This window comes from Mustela putorius, unplaced genomic scaffold (genome assembly GCF_011764305.1).
Source record: "Mustela putorius furo isolate JIRA1106 unplaced genomic scaffold, ASM1176430v1.1 tig00001093_pilon_pilon_pilon, whole genome shotgun sequence".
Classification (NCBI taxonomy): domain Eukaryota; kingdom Metazoa; phylum Chordata; class Mammalia; order Carnivora; family Mustelidae; genus Mustela; species Mustela putorius.
The window spans coordinates 1,158,108-1,175,034 of record NW_025421565.1 but is presented as its reverse complement, the minus strand read 5'-3'; the positions used below and the strand labels follow the sequence as shown (position 1 = coordinate 1,175,034).

Sequence of the window (16,927 nt, the reverse complement as noted above, 5' to 3'; positions counted from 1 at the left end):
ACCCATGGAATGGGAGAAGATATATGCAAATGACATAACAGACAAAGGGCTGTTGTCCAAGATCTATAAGGAACTACTCAATCTCAACACTCAACACTCAAAAAAGCAGATAATCCTTTCTGATGGAGGCATAATACTCCATAGTGTATATGAACCACATCTCACTTATCCATTCGTCCGTTGAAAGGCATCCTGTTTCTTTCCATAGTTTGATGACCATGGCCATTGCTGCTATAAACATTGGGGTACAGATGGCCCTTCTTTTCACGACATCTGTATCTGTGAGGCAAATACCCAGGAGTGCAATTGCAGGGTCACAGGGAAGTTCTATTTTTTAATTTCTTGAGGAATCTCCACACTGTTCTCCAAGGAGGCTGCACCAACTTGCATTCCCACCAACAGTGTAAGAGGGTTCCCCTTTCTCCACATTCTCTCCAACACATGTTGTTTCCTGTTTTGTTAATTTTGGCCATTCTTACTGGTGTAAGGTGATATCTCAATGTGGTTTTAATTTGAATCTCCCTGAGGGCTAATGATGATGAACATTTCTTCAACGGACAAATGGATAAGGAAAATGTGGTCCATATACACTATGGAGTATTATGCCTCCATCAGAAAGGATGAATACCCAACTTTTGTAGCAACATGGATGGGACTGGGAGAGATTATGCTGAGTGAAATAAGTCAAGCAGAGAGAGTCAATTATCATATGGTTTCACTTATTTGTGGAGCATAACAAATATCATGGAGGATGAGGGGTGTTAGAGAGAGAGAAAGGAGTTGGGGTAAATTGGAAGGGGAGGTGAATCATGAGAGACTATGGACTCTGAAAAACAATCTGAGGGGTTTGAAGTGGCGGGAGTGTGGGAAGTTGGGGGTACCCAGATAGATGGTGGGTATTATAGAGGGCACGGATTGCATGGAGCACTGGGTGTGGTGAAAAAAATAATGAATACTGTTTTTCTGAAAACAAATAAATTAAAAATATACATATAAAAAATAAATAAATAAATTTGCATTCCCACCAAAAAAAAAAAAAAAAAAAAAGCAGATAATCTCGTCAAAAAATGAGTAGACAGGAACAGACACTTCTCCAAAGAAGACATACAAATGGCTAACAGACACATGAAAAAATGTTGATCATCATCATCATCAGGGAGATTCAAATCAAAACCACTTTGAGATACCACCTTACACCAGTTAGAATGGCCAAAATGAACAGCACAGGAAACAAGTGTTGGAGAAGATATGGAGAAAGGGGAATCATTTTCCAGGGTCCTGTCCCTCGAGCTTTCCAATTGGGCAACCCTGAGTCACACCCCACAAGTCCACCTGCCACCCAGGCAGAAACAATGCCTTTCAAAGCTATGGAAAAGCCTCAGAGTGAGAGAAACCTTTGTGACCCAACAGGGCCATATCCAAACTCTGGCGCCACGGCGGGTCAAAAGTTGGAGGCTGACGCCTGGCCACAACTCCTCCCTCAACTCTGCTCCAGGAAAGCTCCCCTGCGCTGCGGCCCCCCCCGTGGGCCCCCATTGTCTCCACACGTTTTCCAGATGGCCAAGACAGGGCCTAGGCAAGAAAATGCTCCAGGCCACAGGGGACAGGGCAATCCGAAGGGTTGCCCAACACCGACCAATTCTCACGAGTTTTCTGCCCAAATCTTGATCAATTTGGGCAGAAAGCTCGTGGAGAATTGGCCAGAAAACCCCCAGCAAACTCATTTCATGTCTGCCTGGCCCGGGATCCAGAGTTGTCTGGCTCGAACCCTGCCAGAAAGCCCTCTGTGAGTCAGGTGCAGGCGAGGCCAATGCCTCCTGCTCCTCAGCCTCCAGGGGTCCCCTCCCTGGCGCTGGCAGATGGGACCTGTCATGCCCCTAGGCCCAGGCCTGAACCCTCACCTGGTTTTTCAGTCTTCCTTTTACAGGGTCCTGTCCCTCGAGCCCTCCAATTAGGGAACCCTGGGTCCCATGCCACAAGTCCACCTGCCACCAAGCCAGAAATGGTGCCTTTCAGAGCTGCGGAAAACCCTCAGAGGGAGAGAAACCTTCATGCCCCCATTGAGGTTATCCCCAAACGACAGTGCCACAGCAGGCTGAAAAGTTGAAAGCTGACACCTGGCCAAAACCCCTCCAACAACCCTGCTTTGGGAAAGCTCCACTGTGCCTGGATCCCAGGTGGGCTGCGTTGTCTCAGTGCATTTTCCCAATGGCTGAGACATGCACTGAGCGAGAAAGCACTCTAGGCCATGGGGGACAGGGCGGTCCAGAGGGCTGCCCAAATCAATTGGGCGGAAAGCTCGTGAGGAATGGGCGGAGTTGGGTGGCCCTCTGGACCACCCTGTCCCCCATTGATTTGGGTAGAAAGCTCATGAGAATTGGCTGGTGTTGGGCAGCAATTGGGACTGCACTGTCCCCTGAGGCCTAGAGCAATTTCTTGCTCGGTGCATGTTGCAGCCATCCAGAAAATGTGCCGAGATGACCCTGCCCACCCAAGGGACCCTACCCAGGGGAGCTTTCTAAGAGCAGAGTTAAGGGAGGGTTTGGGGCCAGGTATCAGCCTCCAACTTTTCTTCCCGGTTTGGTGTTGACTGTTGGGGATGGCCTCAGTGGGGGCATGATGTTTTCTCTTGCTCTGAGGGTTTTTGTGCAGCTCTGAAAGGCAGCGTTTCCTCTTGGTGGCAGGTGGATTCATTGGGTGTGACTCAGGTTTTCCTGAGTCACACCCAATTGGCGGTCTCGAGGAGTAGGACCCTGGAGAACGAAGACTGATAAACCGGGTGAGGGTCAGGGCCCTGGCCTAAGGACATGGCAGGCCCCATCTACCAGTGCGACCAAGGTTACCTCAGGAGGCTGAGTAGCAGGAGGTGGTGGCCTCGCCTGTGCCTGACACACTGTGGGCTTACTGGCAGGGTTCGAGCTGGGACAACTCAGGATCCTGTGCAAGGCCCAGGGGGTGGGCCCTGCAAACATGTGGCACATGAAGTGAATTTGCCACAGGTTTTTCAGCCAATTCTCATGCGCTTTCTGCCCAAATCGATATCGGTATCGATTTAGGCAGAGAGCTCGTGAGAATTGGCTGGCGTTGGGTGACTATTCAAACTGCACTGTCCCTCGTGGCCTAGAGTGCTTTCTCGCTCAGTGCATGTTGCGGCCGTCTAGAAAACACGACGAGAACACGCTGCCCACCCGAGGGCCCCTGCGCAGGGGAGCTTTCCAGGAGCACAGTTGAGGGACGGAGTGTGGCCGGGCGTCAGCCTCCGACTCTTCAGCCCAGTGTGGCACCAATGGTTGGGGATGGCCTCAGTGGGGACATGAAAGTTTCTGAGGGTATTCCGCAGCTCTGAAAGGAACCATTTCCTCCTGGTTGACATGTGGACCCATGGGGTGTGACTCAGGGTTCCTCAACCAGAGGGTTCGATGGACAGGACCCTGGAAAAGGAAGGCTGAAAATCTAAGTGAGGGTGAGGGCCCAGGTCCCATCTGCCTGAGCCAGGGAGGGTACCCCAGGAGGCTGAGTAGCAGAAGGCGGTGGCCTCACCAGCTCCTGACTCACTGAGGGCTTTCTCACAGGATTCAAGCTGCTGGAACTTGGGATCCCAGGCCAGGCCCAGGGGGTGGCACTGCAGACTTGTAACACATGAAGCGTGTTTGCTGGGTGTTTGCCGGCCAATTCACAGGAGCTTTCTGCCCAAATCCTTATCTCTTCACAGATGCATGAGGAGAAGTAAGGTGTTTAATGACCGGACTATGCAGAGAAATGAGACTGCTAATCCACCGTGGAGGAAATGGAGGGCATGTCTGTAGTATAAGAGATTCCTTTGATCCAGCAAGCCCTGATATGAAAGTCTGTGAAAAACGACAGCTGCCCAATCCAGGCAGAACTACTGGTAGTCCACAAAACTCAGGAATGAAATGTTGGATCACTCCACCAGATAAAGAATCATGTCCAGCTGAGGTGCTTGTTCACAGTGAATGTAATGTAGAACGAGCAGCCAAAGTAGCAGATAGAATACCAGCTATGACCATGTGACCAGTTACAGAAATAAGGACTCTAATTCTTTTTTTCATAAGACTTTGTTCATTTGTTTCTTAGTTCAGAGTGCAAGTGGTGGGAGGGACAGAGGCAGAGGGAGAGAGAATCTCCAGCGATTCCATGCTGAGCACAGAGCCCCATGTGGTGCTCAATCTCATGACACTGACATCATGACCTGGGCCAAAACCAAGAGTTGGAAGCTTAACCAACTCAGCCACCCGGGCATTCCAGGACTCTAATTCTTATGAGAATTTCTTCCTTATTTTGTTATGAGTATTTTTGTGTTGACCCATCTGTTTTCTTCCTTCTCTTGGTCCCTTATCAGAGAACGTACAATGCACATTTGTGATGGTTAATTCTATGTGACAACTTATGTAGGTCAGAGGATCCAGATAGTTGATCAAATCCATGTCTGGATGTAACTGCAGAGGTATTTTTTAATATGTGATTTTCACTTAAATTTTGAGAAAAGCAGATTATGCTCTATAACGTGTGTGGGCCTCATCTAATCAGTTGAAGGTCTTAAAAGAAAAGATTGAGGTCCCCAGGTGTGAAGGAGTTCTGCCTCCAGGCAGGGATCAGACTCAAACTGTCACATCAGCTTGGTCTGCCACCAATCTGCCCAATCTGCAGAGTTCAAACATGCCAGCTTTCACAGTCAGCAAATTCTTTAAAATAAATCTCTCTCTTTCTCTGTCTCTGTCCTTCTCTTTTTCTCTCTCAGTAAACACACACACACATTCTACAACCCTACTACAGAAAATACTTCACATTTGTAAATAAGAAAATGATGAATAAGGAATGGAAGATGGGCATCATATTTACTCAGAAATTATTGGCATGTGCCTTGGCTATTAATTATAAAAATTCTACCTGAAGTCTCTAGTAAATTCTCAACAAGCACCTTCAAAGAAAGTATAGAAAAGGACTAGGCTATCTACCAAAACCCAGAAAAAAACCAAACACAAAATGAAAATCCAGTAACTGCATGAAGTAGTAGGTAAAGTGATCGTAAGAATAAAATTAATCAAATAAGAAACATACACAACTGCAGCTAAGAAGGGACATATAGCCAGACATCAAAAAACATGAGCATGGGATTTGCTTCTCCTGGAGGCAATGGAGCCAGGATGCTGGGTTTCTCCAAACTCTGAGCAGGCCATTCTGGGTTTGATCCTCTGGCAGAGAGCTACCCACTGAAGAACTAGGCGTGGCTTTCTTTCCTTCAGAGAATTGATGACAGACCATCTGTCACACACTCAGCCTGAGCCTGAGCATAAAGAATAGCAGTGTCAGCCACAATTGTGATTCTTAAGAATGACTCTCACCCCCAACCTAGTGCAGTATCCTCTCACAGAGAAGAACCTGGTTAGGAAGCTCAGAAGCCAGGCGACTCACATGGAATTAACACTGGGCCAGGGCGCATGACTCTGGGGTCAGCTGTTCCGCAGACAGATTGGGAGATCTGACTAGCTTCTTGATCAGCGTTAAGAAGTGGGTCAGATTGAGCAGGGTGGAGATGTGTAACAAAGAAATAAACGTGGACACCCGTGGCTGGCTGATACTCAACTTGGATGGCTCAGTGGGTTAAGGGCCTGACTCTTGATTTCAGCTCAGGTCAGGATCTCAGGGTCAGCTGGGCTAACCAGCACTTAGCAGGGAGTTGGCTGGAGATTTTTTTTTTTTCTCTCTCTCTCTCTCTCCCCCCCCTGTTGTACTTTCTATCACTCTCTCCCAAATAAATATATATATCTTTTTTTTTTTCATGTTTAACAATCTTTAATTCAAATGTGAAAGTTCAATAAAAGCCATATGTAGAGCTTGGGACTTGTTCTTTTAAAAACAAGAATGGAGAAATGCAACAGAATGATCTTTCCACTTTTTCTTCAGAAACTTTCAAGGAAAGGATAGATCATAGGGCCATAAAGATCTATTAGTCATACCCACTTTCTCTCCCTACCAATAGTCTTTCACCCATTCCATCATCTTAATACACATTCCTGAAGGAGGAAGATTTACAGTTCAGCTTGTTTACATAACCATTTAAAAATACTTAGCACCAGCTTGCTTCCTATAAATGCCAAACAAATCAAATCATGAAACTACTTCAATATGCATTTCTTCTTTTTAAAACAAGGGGATACTTGTTTGTAGAAAGCAATACTTAGCCTACAGATACATTTCCCAGAAACAGCAGGTGCCATTTGAAGGCCTAGACATGCTCATGCTTTCAAAGTGGAATACCTAGCCTAATGTGCATAGAAGCATGAATGGCTAAGTTGAAGATCAATATTATAACTATTTTTTCTATTTATTTGAAGCACAGTAAAAAAAAAAAAAATGTACACTTTGGAAATTCAGTGGCACAAGGCACACTGCCATAACTTGAGGGACATTCTACAGTTAAAAAAAAAAAAGTAAATAAAAAGAAAAAATATTCCCGTTTGAAACACTGCATTACATAATTTTACCTGCCCAAACAGACCATTTACAAATATTAGGTCAATAAACTGCTAACATCCATAAAAAGGTAGCTTTTTTACTAAAATGCAAGAATTTAAAAGATTGGTATCTAAACAAGAAAAGACAAAAACAAACTGGAATGAAAACCTAGGTATTACATCTAAAATCAGGGCTTTTTGTTTGGGCCTTCATACTCTTCTCTCCCTCTACCATATCCTGCTGGAGTTCCAGGCCCCATTCCTCTAGGACCCTGTCCACCCACAGGTCCCGCACCTCCCTGCCCAAAGCGCTCAATACGCATATCGCTTCCCATCATGGAACCACTCATGGTTGCTGGTGGGACTCCAGGATTAGCTTCATAATCTATGCCACCTCCACCACCTAGAGGTGGAAATTTCTGGCCTCCTGAACCATAGGGATCTCCCATGTTCATTGCTCCTCCACCACCCATTCTCATGTCTCTTTCTCTTGGATCCATGTAGCCCATCCGGCTATAACTTTCCTCTATTTGGCGTCTCATTTGTTCTTCCATTTCACGCTGACGAATCATCATCTCTTCTTCCCTTCTACATCGTTCTTCTTCTTGCCTTAGTTGCATTTCTTTACGTTTCTGCATTTCTTGATTGTGAAGTTCTTCCATGCGTCTTAATTCTTCCTGGCGTCTCATCAGATCTTGACGCAGAAGATTTGCCTGATGCTCATGATAGGCATCTTCCATTTCACTTTCCAATTTGTCTTTTGCATCTTTCATGTTTTTTTCAACTTGTTCCCTTTGCTGTTTTTCCATTTAATCCAGGGATTTCCAACGCTGAGAATATTCATACTCAAATGTGCCATGTTGGGCAAAACGAGGAGGTGTTTCTCTCTCCTTTTGATACATTGGATTCTTCTGTGCAAGTTGTTCAGGAAGGCCATCTTCATCATCTAATTGTTCAAGTGGTTCCACAATGACTGGACGAGGAGTTGTTGTCAGTAAGAAAACACCTTCACTGCATCTTTCAAAGGCTTTTCCTGCTGCTGGTTTAGAAGCAAATTCAACAATGCCTTTCCCTGTAGATCTCCCACGATCATCCACAATTACAACAGCCCTTTCAATAGGACCAAATTGGCTAAAGGCTTCTTCCAACAGTTCATTGGAAACGTAAGGTGAAAGATTTCGAACGGAGAGAGCGGCAGCGTGTGTGGCAAAACGAACCCGAAGCTGTCTACCTCTCATGGGTGTATCATCAAGTTCAGCTTTGGCAATTTCAGCCAATGCCCTAGATTCAAGTTTAATAAACCCAAATCCTTTGCCTTTATTGATAAAAACGTCTCCTGGTTCTCCATATTTAGCGAAAAGTCTTTTGAATTCATCCTCTGTGATATCAGCAGGTAGATTCCCAACAAACAACCGACAATGCTGAGTGTAAGTTTTCTCTCCAGGCCTCCTCAAGAGAGACAAGTTGGCTTTAAATCCCTCTGAGTAGGAGATCTTCTCCTCGCTGCAGCCACCTGGCCCACCAGGCAGGGGACCCTGGTGGTGCTGCTGGTGGTAGGGCAGGTGGTGCTGCCGACCTCCGCGGGGCTCCCCGCCGCCTCGGTGCGGTGGCTTGGGGTGGCCGTGGCCGCCAGGAGTGCTTAGGCCCGGGTGACCGCGGGGCTTCGGGCGCCTGGCATTTTGCCGCCCTTCGGGCCTCCGGGTTCTGGGCCCTGCTTAGGCCCAGGGCCTGGGCCCCCTGTGGGTGGAGGCCTGGCCCCCGGTCTGAGGCGGGGTGGTGGGGGGACCCCGCTGCTTGGCGGCGCGCGGGAGGGGGCGCCCCGGGGGGGGGGGGGGGGGCAAAGATGACAGCGGGCGGCGGGGTCGGGGTGGGGCCCGGCCCCGTAGGGGCCCCGGAGGTCGGAGGAGTGGCAGGCGGTGCCGCGCCCAAGGCCAGCGGAGCGCTGCCCACTCCGGAAGCCCGGCCGGGTCCCTGAGGAACGACGGGCTTGGACGAGTCCTGTGGCGGCTGCGGCTGATGCGGTGGCAGCTGAAGCGGCAGCGGCTGCTGTGGTGGCGGCTGTTGCAGCTGTGGCTGCTGCTGTTGCTGATGCGGAGGCGGTGGCGGGATGGGGGGATGGGGCCACCCCTGGCCAGGGCCGGCCCCATGGGTCCGCGGTTCTGATTGAGGCCCATGCCGGGTGGCGGGGAGCGGAAGTCGTGGAGGCCGCGGGGGGCCGCCGCCTCCTCCGCGCCGCCGGGGGAAGCCGCCACCGCCAGGGCTCCGGAACCGGTCCCGAGACGTGTCTGTGATCAAGGGGCAGTCGAGGCAGAAGCGGAGAAGACGCTCAGGGCATGTGGAGGCCACCTTGCTTCACACAAGATGGCGGATGACACAGGCCTTTTTTTTTTTTTTTTTTTTTTTTTTTAAGAATGATAAGAAAGGCTGCAGGGCTAAACAAAGTGAAAGGCCAGTGAGTCATCATGGCATCTCAGATTTCAAAATTTTAATGAAGAAAGTGGAGAAAAACCCATCCTCCAAAACATGCCAGACTCCGGGGGGAAAAAAAATCTGTTGCCTTTAAAAAAATGTGCCCTTGGAAAATATTTCCAAGGACATCTTCTGTTACTCACTCATTGGGCTTCTTATATGAATATTTATGGCACAGGTATGGAATGAATGCTGTTACATAGAGCATGAACATGGAAACAGGCAGAAGCCATGAACCGGCATCAGAGAATGCATTGCTAAGGCAATTTCTGGTGCTTCAGGATTTCTTGTCAATTTGGCTGTGACTGTAATGGTATCTGTGGGGTGCTGTATACTTATGGACACGGCTCAGGGGCCAAGCCGTGGACTACAGCTTATCTTCCCAGGTCTGTTTAGAGAGAGGGCCAGAGCTCAGTATTGTTAAGTAAATTGCACATTTTTATTAAAGCAATAATCTTTGAAGAGTTTAAGTACTATTTTCCATTTCAGATGTTATGTACCACCTGAAGGGACAGTCAGCACTTAACATCATGGGAAAAACTGGGGGTGACCCATGGGTTTATGCTGTTGAATAAAGGTGCAAGAACCTCTAGGAGCTTCAGAAAAGCACACATTTGCTCAAAATAATTTTTTAACTGAAACTGTATTAGGAACTAGTTTCAGTCCCTTTCTGGCTCACATTGGCCATTTTTAAAAAGGGGTAGAGGGAATGTAGCCACAGCACAGATTTATCCATTTCCACACCAGACCTGAGGAGACTCATGCTCTGCATTCTGTGTTCTCCAGAGAAGGACGAGCACCACTGTGATCCACAAAGCGTGACCACACAGCATCCCCATACTTTCATGTAACCAGTGGCGCAAGTGGAAACACAGGTGACCAGCCAGTCAGGCAAGTGACTGTAGTTGGGGTCGCTGGGGCCAGGGAGTTAGTCCGAGTCAAGTCAGCCCACGGAAGTGCTTTTATATATATATTTTATTATTGTTTATTTTTCATTTATTTATTTTCAGCATAACAGTATCATTATTTTTTCACCACACCCAGTGCTCCATACAATCCATGCCCTCTATAATACCCACCACCTGGTACCCCGACCAGTGCATTTTAAAGGAAACTTGCTGTAATGGGGTGTAAACATTGGCAGAGAGAGGAGCCCTGTAGACTTCCTGCTCCTGCCGCCTACAAATACCAATGACTATCTCACTGTCAAGGAAGAGCCATGCATCATCTGTTTTCTTGTAAATGGCAGAATCAGAATCTACAAGTGCCTTTGTGTAACAGAACAGGTCTTATCAACTTGACATTCAGCACAATCCAATGTCCTAGTATAGTCTGCTTCAGATTCACTTCAACTTGCTTGGTCTTTTGAGGATCCAAGAAGCTAATTAGTACCATTTCATAAAAATTTCCTAATGGGGGGTCAGGGCTCAGATGATTAAGTGTCGGACTCTGTATGATCTTCAGATCCTGGGACCCAGCCCTGTGTTGGCATCCCAGCTCAGTGGGAAGTTGGCTTCTCCCTCACCCTCTGCCTGTCCCCTTGTTTGTACTCTCTGTGTCTCTCTGAGTGTGTGTCTGTCTCTCTCTCAATTGGATAAATAAAATCTTAAAAGAAAAACAAAAACAAAAAAACCCCTCCCAACATCATATCTCTGGGGAGGGACTGTCACTTCCTTGTCAATTAAAGATGACAATAACCCAAATTGTTGAAACTTTTGTGCATATCCCTCTCTGATCCTGGGATAATTTGGTAGGTTGTCTTCATCATGTTGATGGTTTCCTTTTCTGTGCGCCATACTTTTCAGTGCTCTGAGAACATGCACGTAAGCCCATTTTTAAAATTCAATAGCTCCTCCTGGAATATTCTGGAGTGGATGACCACCACTCACACCTCACCAGCACATATGAGAGCACCTGTGATTCTGCTCCTTCCCCAGCATCATTTTTAGCTTAGCCAATCTGATGATTGAAACACATTATCCTATCCTCCAATGTGTGCTGTTCACTCTGTCGATGGAAGACTCAGGTAGGAGGCAAAGTAGTTGCAACTTCACTAATCCTAGAAAGCTAAAAGGCTAGAGAGGATATGAGGCAGGAGCCTCCTCTGTGTAGTGAAAGGGACCACAAAAATCCTTCAGGTCTCACTGAACTGGCTTTATTTACAAAAATATTTATATTGGAAGCTAAATTCCTTCTCTAGATACTAACATAAATATTAAGAAGGTTTCATTGTAACTCTGGGAGATATGCAGAACCATTTGGGAGTTCTTGTCTATTTCAGGGAATGTTCTATAATCTGGGGCTTGTGTCTCTCCGCCCAGCATTTGGGCAGGAGGACCTCAACTGACCTTCCCGGATTTGAATAGATGACACTGAGGCACAGATCTGCTCAGTGCTACCACCTGGGCTGTTGAGTGAGCACTCCCAGGTAAAACATTTCTCAAACCTTGGCATTCATCACAGAAAAGGCAGGGTGGTCCTGTGTTCTAGAACACAGAATAAATAGATAGATAGAACACCCTGTGTTCTATCATTGGAGATTTTATTATGTATCAGGTGAAGCACAAGGGAGAGGAAAACAGGAGTGGAATCCATCTCTGTGAGCATCAGTGTCATGTAATAGTGCACTTCAGATGTCTTCCCAGCGTAAAATACATGGAAACACTGCTTTTCTTACAAAAAGATACATATTACACATAAATATGTAGATCAGTGTTTATAACTAAACAACCAAAATGTTCCAAACATGAAAGCCCCATCTAAATTTCTCCAAAAGCTGCTATATATCTCAAATGTTTACTTTTCCCTATGTTTTATTTATGAAAAGCTCCTTTTTTTCCATCACTTGGCAAACTCAGGGCTTGTTAGCTTGAATATCCCTGGCCTATATTCAAACACATTTTCCCTCCTCTTCTTTGCTTTAATAAAATCCATCCCCAAGTGTGAGGCCTGGTTCTGTTTTCTGTTGCGTCACGGTCACCTTGTTCCACGAGCCCTGGTGGTGGGCCAGCCAGACCCAGGCCCTGCTGCCTGGCACAGTCAGAATGCAGCCTGCTAACAGCCACAGCCCAATACCTTCATTTACTGCTGAAAATCTCCAGCCAGGAGGAATCAAATACCATCCACTGAGAATCAAAAGCCTGCATTTTCTTTTAGGTTTGAGAACCATCAGAAAGTGATCTTAGCTGGAATCAGCTTGTCATAAGAAGGGCAGTGGGGAGGTTTCAAAACTGAAAGTCTCACTGGGATCTTTAAGGTCTTGGCAGCAAAGACCCTTGTCGGGCACAAAGCATCTTACAGTCAGTTTTTCTCCTCCCTTCCTATCGGGCATTTAATTTTTGTTATGTCTGATTTTATTTCCAAAGGGGTTGTTTACATTAGAGTGTACCTTAGTGTTTAAAAGCTACAAGCTGACATTTATGAATTATATAGAAGATGTAAGGAATAAGGAAAAGAAGCCCATACACATCCCAACCATTTTAAGAAATGCGGTATCATCCACATCTTTGGAGTCGTCTGTACATCCCTCCCCCTGTCTGTCCATCAGTCCTGTTCACTATTCTCTGTGTTTACCTTATATTTTTACCAAAGTAAATGCATTGCTAAATCACATTTGATTTTGTATAGTTTCGAAACTAGAACAAATGCAACCATCCTGCACAATTTTTCTGCAAGTCGCTTTTATCTCTTCCTCAATAGCATGTCTAAGTAATGTACACTTACGATGTTTCACGGTAGTTCACTGTAACTTGAGCATGATACTGCAGAGCACATACCTTCCACTCAACAGGACTGGGTTGGTCCCTGTTTTTTATTACTACAAAATGGCAGGTTTTCTCTAGCTCTATCAGTAGAATAACTCTTTCAAAAGGCCTGCTCTCTTCAGCCTGGCCCAGGTCCTGGTGAAGCATTTTCAAAAGCGATGGCTCTAACTCACAGCCCTACCACAGTCAGAACCCATGGGCAGAGGCATGACATCATCACACAGGCAGCTTTCCGTGGTGTCAGTAGAACACTCCATACCGAAGACATTCTCAGAACTGAATCTACTTTCTAGACAGCACCGTGAATGTTGAGAAACTTGGGCTGCTGGGTAGCAGTTCGCTGCAAGCCTGGGAGAAATGTGAACTCATTTGGAAGTCCTTACGTTTACCTACTTCCTCGGCTTTGTAAATTTTGAATAATCATTAATTTTATAAGTCCCTCTAGCTGAAGTTCGTGAAGATTAATTGAAATAAAACATCTTAAGATGTTTTCAAAAAGTACATGGCTAAAGAAGCACAAAAGAAGTTTGAGTTTCTTTTGTACTAGGGTGATGCAAGGAAAGAACATATTATGTGGGGAGACTGGAGCTGCACACAGAGGACAAACGTTCCTGGAATTAAACAAAATTCCAAGGACAACTCCAGATTGTTTTCTTTTTTTTTTTTTTTTTCTTTTTTCTTCTTTTCAGCGTAACAGTATTCATTGTTTTTGCACCACACCCAGTGCTCCATGCAATACGTGCCTTCCCCAATACCTACCGCCTGGTTCCCCCAACCCCCCACCCCCTGCTCCTTCAAAACCCTCAGGTTGTTTTTCAGTGTCCATAGTCTCTCATGGTTCACCTCCCCATCCAATGTCCCTCAACTCATTTCTCCTCTCCATCTCTCCATGTCCTCCATGTTATTTGTTATGCTCCACAAATAAATGAAAGCACATAATTGACTCTCTCTGCTTGACTTATTTCACTCAGCAAAATCTCTTCCAGTCCCGTCTATGTTGCTACAAAATTTGGGTATTCATCCTATTTGATGGAGGCATCATACTCCATAGTGTATATGGACCGCATTTCCTTATTCATTCGTCCATTGAAGGGCATTTTGGTTCTTTCCATAGTTTGGCGACCGTGGCCATTGCTGCTATAAACATTGGGGTACAGATGGCCTTTCTTTTCACTCCATCTGTATCTTTGGGGTCAATACCCAGTGGTGCAATTACAGGGTCAGAGGGAATTTCTATTTTTAATTTCTTGAACAATCTCCACACTGTTCTCCAAAGTGGCTGCACCAACTAGCATTCCCACCAACAGTGGAAGAGGGTTCCCCTTTCTCCACATCCTCCCCAACACACGTTGTTTCCTGCCTTCCTAATTTTGGCCATTCTAACTGGTGTAAGGTGGAATCTCAACAGATTTTTAAAAGCTATGAAACTGATGGAACACAACTGGAGATCTCAAGGGGAACAGGTATTCTCTGAGCTTCGCGCAGGATGAAAGGCAAATTGACAAAGGTCTGTCTAGCACGGTGAGCGGGTAGCAGTGTCAGGCCTGGGCGGGTGGAGGGATGACAGAACTACAGGGCTAGCGGTGGAGAGGGGAGGTGGTCCGGCTACTTGTGTCCCTTACCTGCCCTCAAGGGCCCTTTGTGACCAGACCACAGCTCTGTGATGTGGGCATGAGGCTTGTGTCTGCATGGACACACCCAGAGCTCAGTTGCCAGAGGGCAGCAGTGCGATCGGTCACTAACTCTCAGGGCTCAGTTACTACCTGAGGGCAGCAGTGCGATTGGACATTACTACTTTCTAGAGGGAAGAGATGGAGAATTATCTCTTCCCTCAGGAATTCCTTACTGATGGTTGGCTGAGCCCCAGTCCCACTCTCTGGGCCGTTAATGCCATCTTTGCCTTTGTGTGTGGACTGGGGCTCTTTGTCTTTTTACTTTCCTACTTCCACCCTGATCCGTCCTCACCACAAGGCAAGAAACACAGGAAGAGCGGGAAGGTAAGGAACCCTTGGCCCAGACCCAACAGAGTGTAACTCGATCATCTTTTCTATTATTCTTTCCACTTTTCCAAGTCACTGGAAAGACCCCTGAAATGGGAAAGAATAGAATGGGTATTCTCAGGAGAGAGTAGACCACCCCATCCATCCAGGATAAGCCAGACCAGGCAAGGGTTAGAGGGACATGAGGTTTTCTCCCTGAAGATCTCGGGCCGGAGTCCAGGTGTGGTGGAGGGGTTCAGGGCAGCGTCCCAAACACAGTGACTGGTGGCCAAGAACTGGAGGTTAAGAGCTGCCTCTCTAGCAGAGGTCAGGCCCCTGAGCACTGGGTCATCTGCTGCTGGGGTGGGGGTCCCAGCCTCCCCGTGTTCTCTTATCTCAGTACCAAGTGGAGCCACGGAGAAGGAGCAACAGAAGCAAAAAACATCAGACCGTGAAAGGTGCGTGTCCGCCACTCACCCCTGCGTGCCCCAGTTACACTGTGTCCCCCGCTCTGAAGGCCCAGTCCCACTGTCTCCAGGACACCAGGGCCTGAGCCCATCCCTCAGGAAGCAGAGCCCTGGGTGGGGGTTGGGGGCTCTGAGGAGGGAGAGTGAACCCGGAGGCTTCCCAGATTGTGCACCAGAATGAAGCCCTGAGGGGCTGGAAACTGGTATTCCCTAACCAGGCGCCTCAGGGCCTGGACTGGGGGCAGGACCTCCTGCTCCCACTGTGGACAAGCTGTTCAAATCTGCTTAGATTCCTCTGGAGGCTACAGTAGTCCTTCCTCCCCCAGCAAGGTCATGAATGGGGAAGCACTTTGGAAAGACAAAGCGATCCCCATCATGAATCCTGTAGTCACCATGCGGGCATGTGGCCTTGGACAGTGCTATTTGGGGCTCCCGAGTTCAATCCCCCAAAGGTCTCCCCTAATGGGACATTGTACCCAGCCTCCCGTAAGATCCCTGGACCCTGTCTTCTGCTGTGACCCGGTCTCCTGTTTCCAGGTTTCAGAGAATTTCTGAAGAATCTAGAAGAGGTTCAAGACCTGTTCTCCTTTCTGGAAAGGTAAAGAATCTGCCCCTTCTCCCCTGGGTTGGCCTTCCTGAGTCTATGGTGTGACCCCTGGGCTGCAGGTAACAGCCTCTGGGGGGCTGTTTGTGGGGGCTGGGAGGAGCCATGGGGACAGACTGTGACCAAAGACTCAGGGTGAGGGACAGCAGGAGCATTGTGATGTGGGTGTGGGGCGTGGACGGCCGTGGGGACCGCTCCCAGACCCAACTGCTACAGCGGCAGCTCATGCCTCCTGTCTCCCACAGCCACCTGGAGAGGCTCTCTGACCAGGGGGGCTTTCACCAGTTCTTACATCAAGCAGCCCCTGGGCAGGTGCGCCGAGGGGTGCCAGCTGGAGCCCGTCAGCCATGCAGGGAGCCTCTGCAAGATGCTACTCCCGCTGTGGCCCCATCACCTGCCCTAACTCCACTGACGGGGTCTCCTCGGCCTCTGGCCGCCACCCTGCCAGCAGGACCAATGACCTCAATTTCCGTTGCTTCACACTCCTCCCTGACTACTTCCTGGCTAGTAGAGCCTTTCCTCCCCCCGGATGGCTTTCCAAACCAGCCACTTGCTCTTCCCCCTTCCCCGTCATGTCTCCCTCCTTCAGAGGCCTGCCCTGGGGCTCTGACAGCCTCCTTGGCCCCAGAGCGGCCAGACTCTCCTTTGACTCTCCCTCAGTGTGACTCAAGGGCACCCATGCCGTGCCCCATCCCACAGAGCTCGGCTCCGCACACGCCTTGGTCAGCTGACAGGTCAGCTTCTCCTGTCCCAGCCATCTCGGGGCCTGGGCCGCTCACACTGCCCCATTTCGGCCCTGTCCTGGTGGCAGGCAGCTGCCAATGCCTGGAACCTGTCCACCTCAACATGCTTGGAGTCCCGTCAAGCACCTCTGTCCCATGGCCCACCAGAAGCCTTGTTCTGGGGAGACCCCACACCCAGACAGGAAGAGACTAGGATCCCCCCTTCCATCAACCCAGACGTCCAGAAGCTTCTGGAGATACTCACTGCCAATAGAAAAGAACTGAGGTCTTGGAGGGAGAAGGACAAGAAAGAAAGGTCAAAATACCAGCTGACCTCTTTCGGGAGAATGTTCAAGTCCCCAGGTGACGGGCAGGACACCATGGGCCGCCCGTCCTTCTGGAGCATGAGGGGCAAAGCAAAACAGCTGCTTGGTCCTGAGAAGCCC

The 16,927-nt window shown here is 48.1% G+C and overlaps 2 protein-coding genes across 2 annotated transcripts; one reads left to right on the top strand and one right to left on the bottom strand.

The window, feature by feature from the left end:
- Nucleotides 1–6,454: 6,454 nt before the first annotated feature.
- On the bottom strand, nucleotides 6,455–12,966 carry LOC123393935 (splicing factor, proline- and glutamine-rich-like). The gene is given in 6 exon segments (XM_045087301.1): nucleotides 6,455–8,145; nucleotides 8,148–8,280; nucleotides 8,283–8,618; nucleotides 8,621–8,689; nucleotides 8,691–8,761; nucleotides 12,891–12,966. Coding segments are annotated over 6 exon segments (2,166 nt in total). The 3' UTR covers nucleotides 6,455–6,664.
- A 1,459-nt stretch (nucleotides 12,967–14,425) lies between these two features.
- Nucleotides 14,426–16,695, top strand: LOC123393934 (spermatogenesis-associated protein 31E1-like). The gene is made up of 4 exons (XM_045087300.1): nucleotides 14,426–14,706; nucleotides 15,089–15,146; nucleotides 15,693–15,753; nucleotides 16,005–16,695. Exons 1-4 carry the CDS (start codon nucleotides 14,521–14,523, stop codon nucleotides 16,693–16,695), a joined length of 996 nt encoding a protein of 331 aa, XP_044943235.1. The 5' UTR covers nucleotides 14,426–14,520.
- The last annotated feature ends 232 nt before the right edge of the window (nucleotides 16,696–16,927 follow it).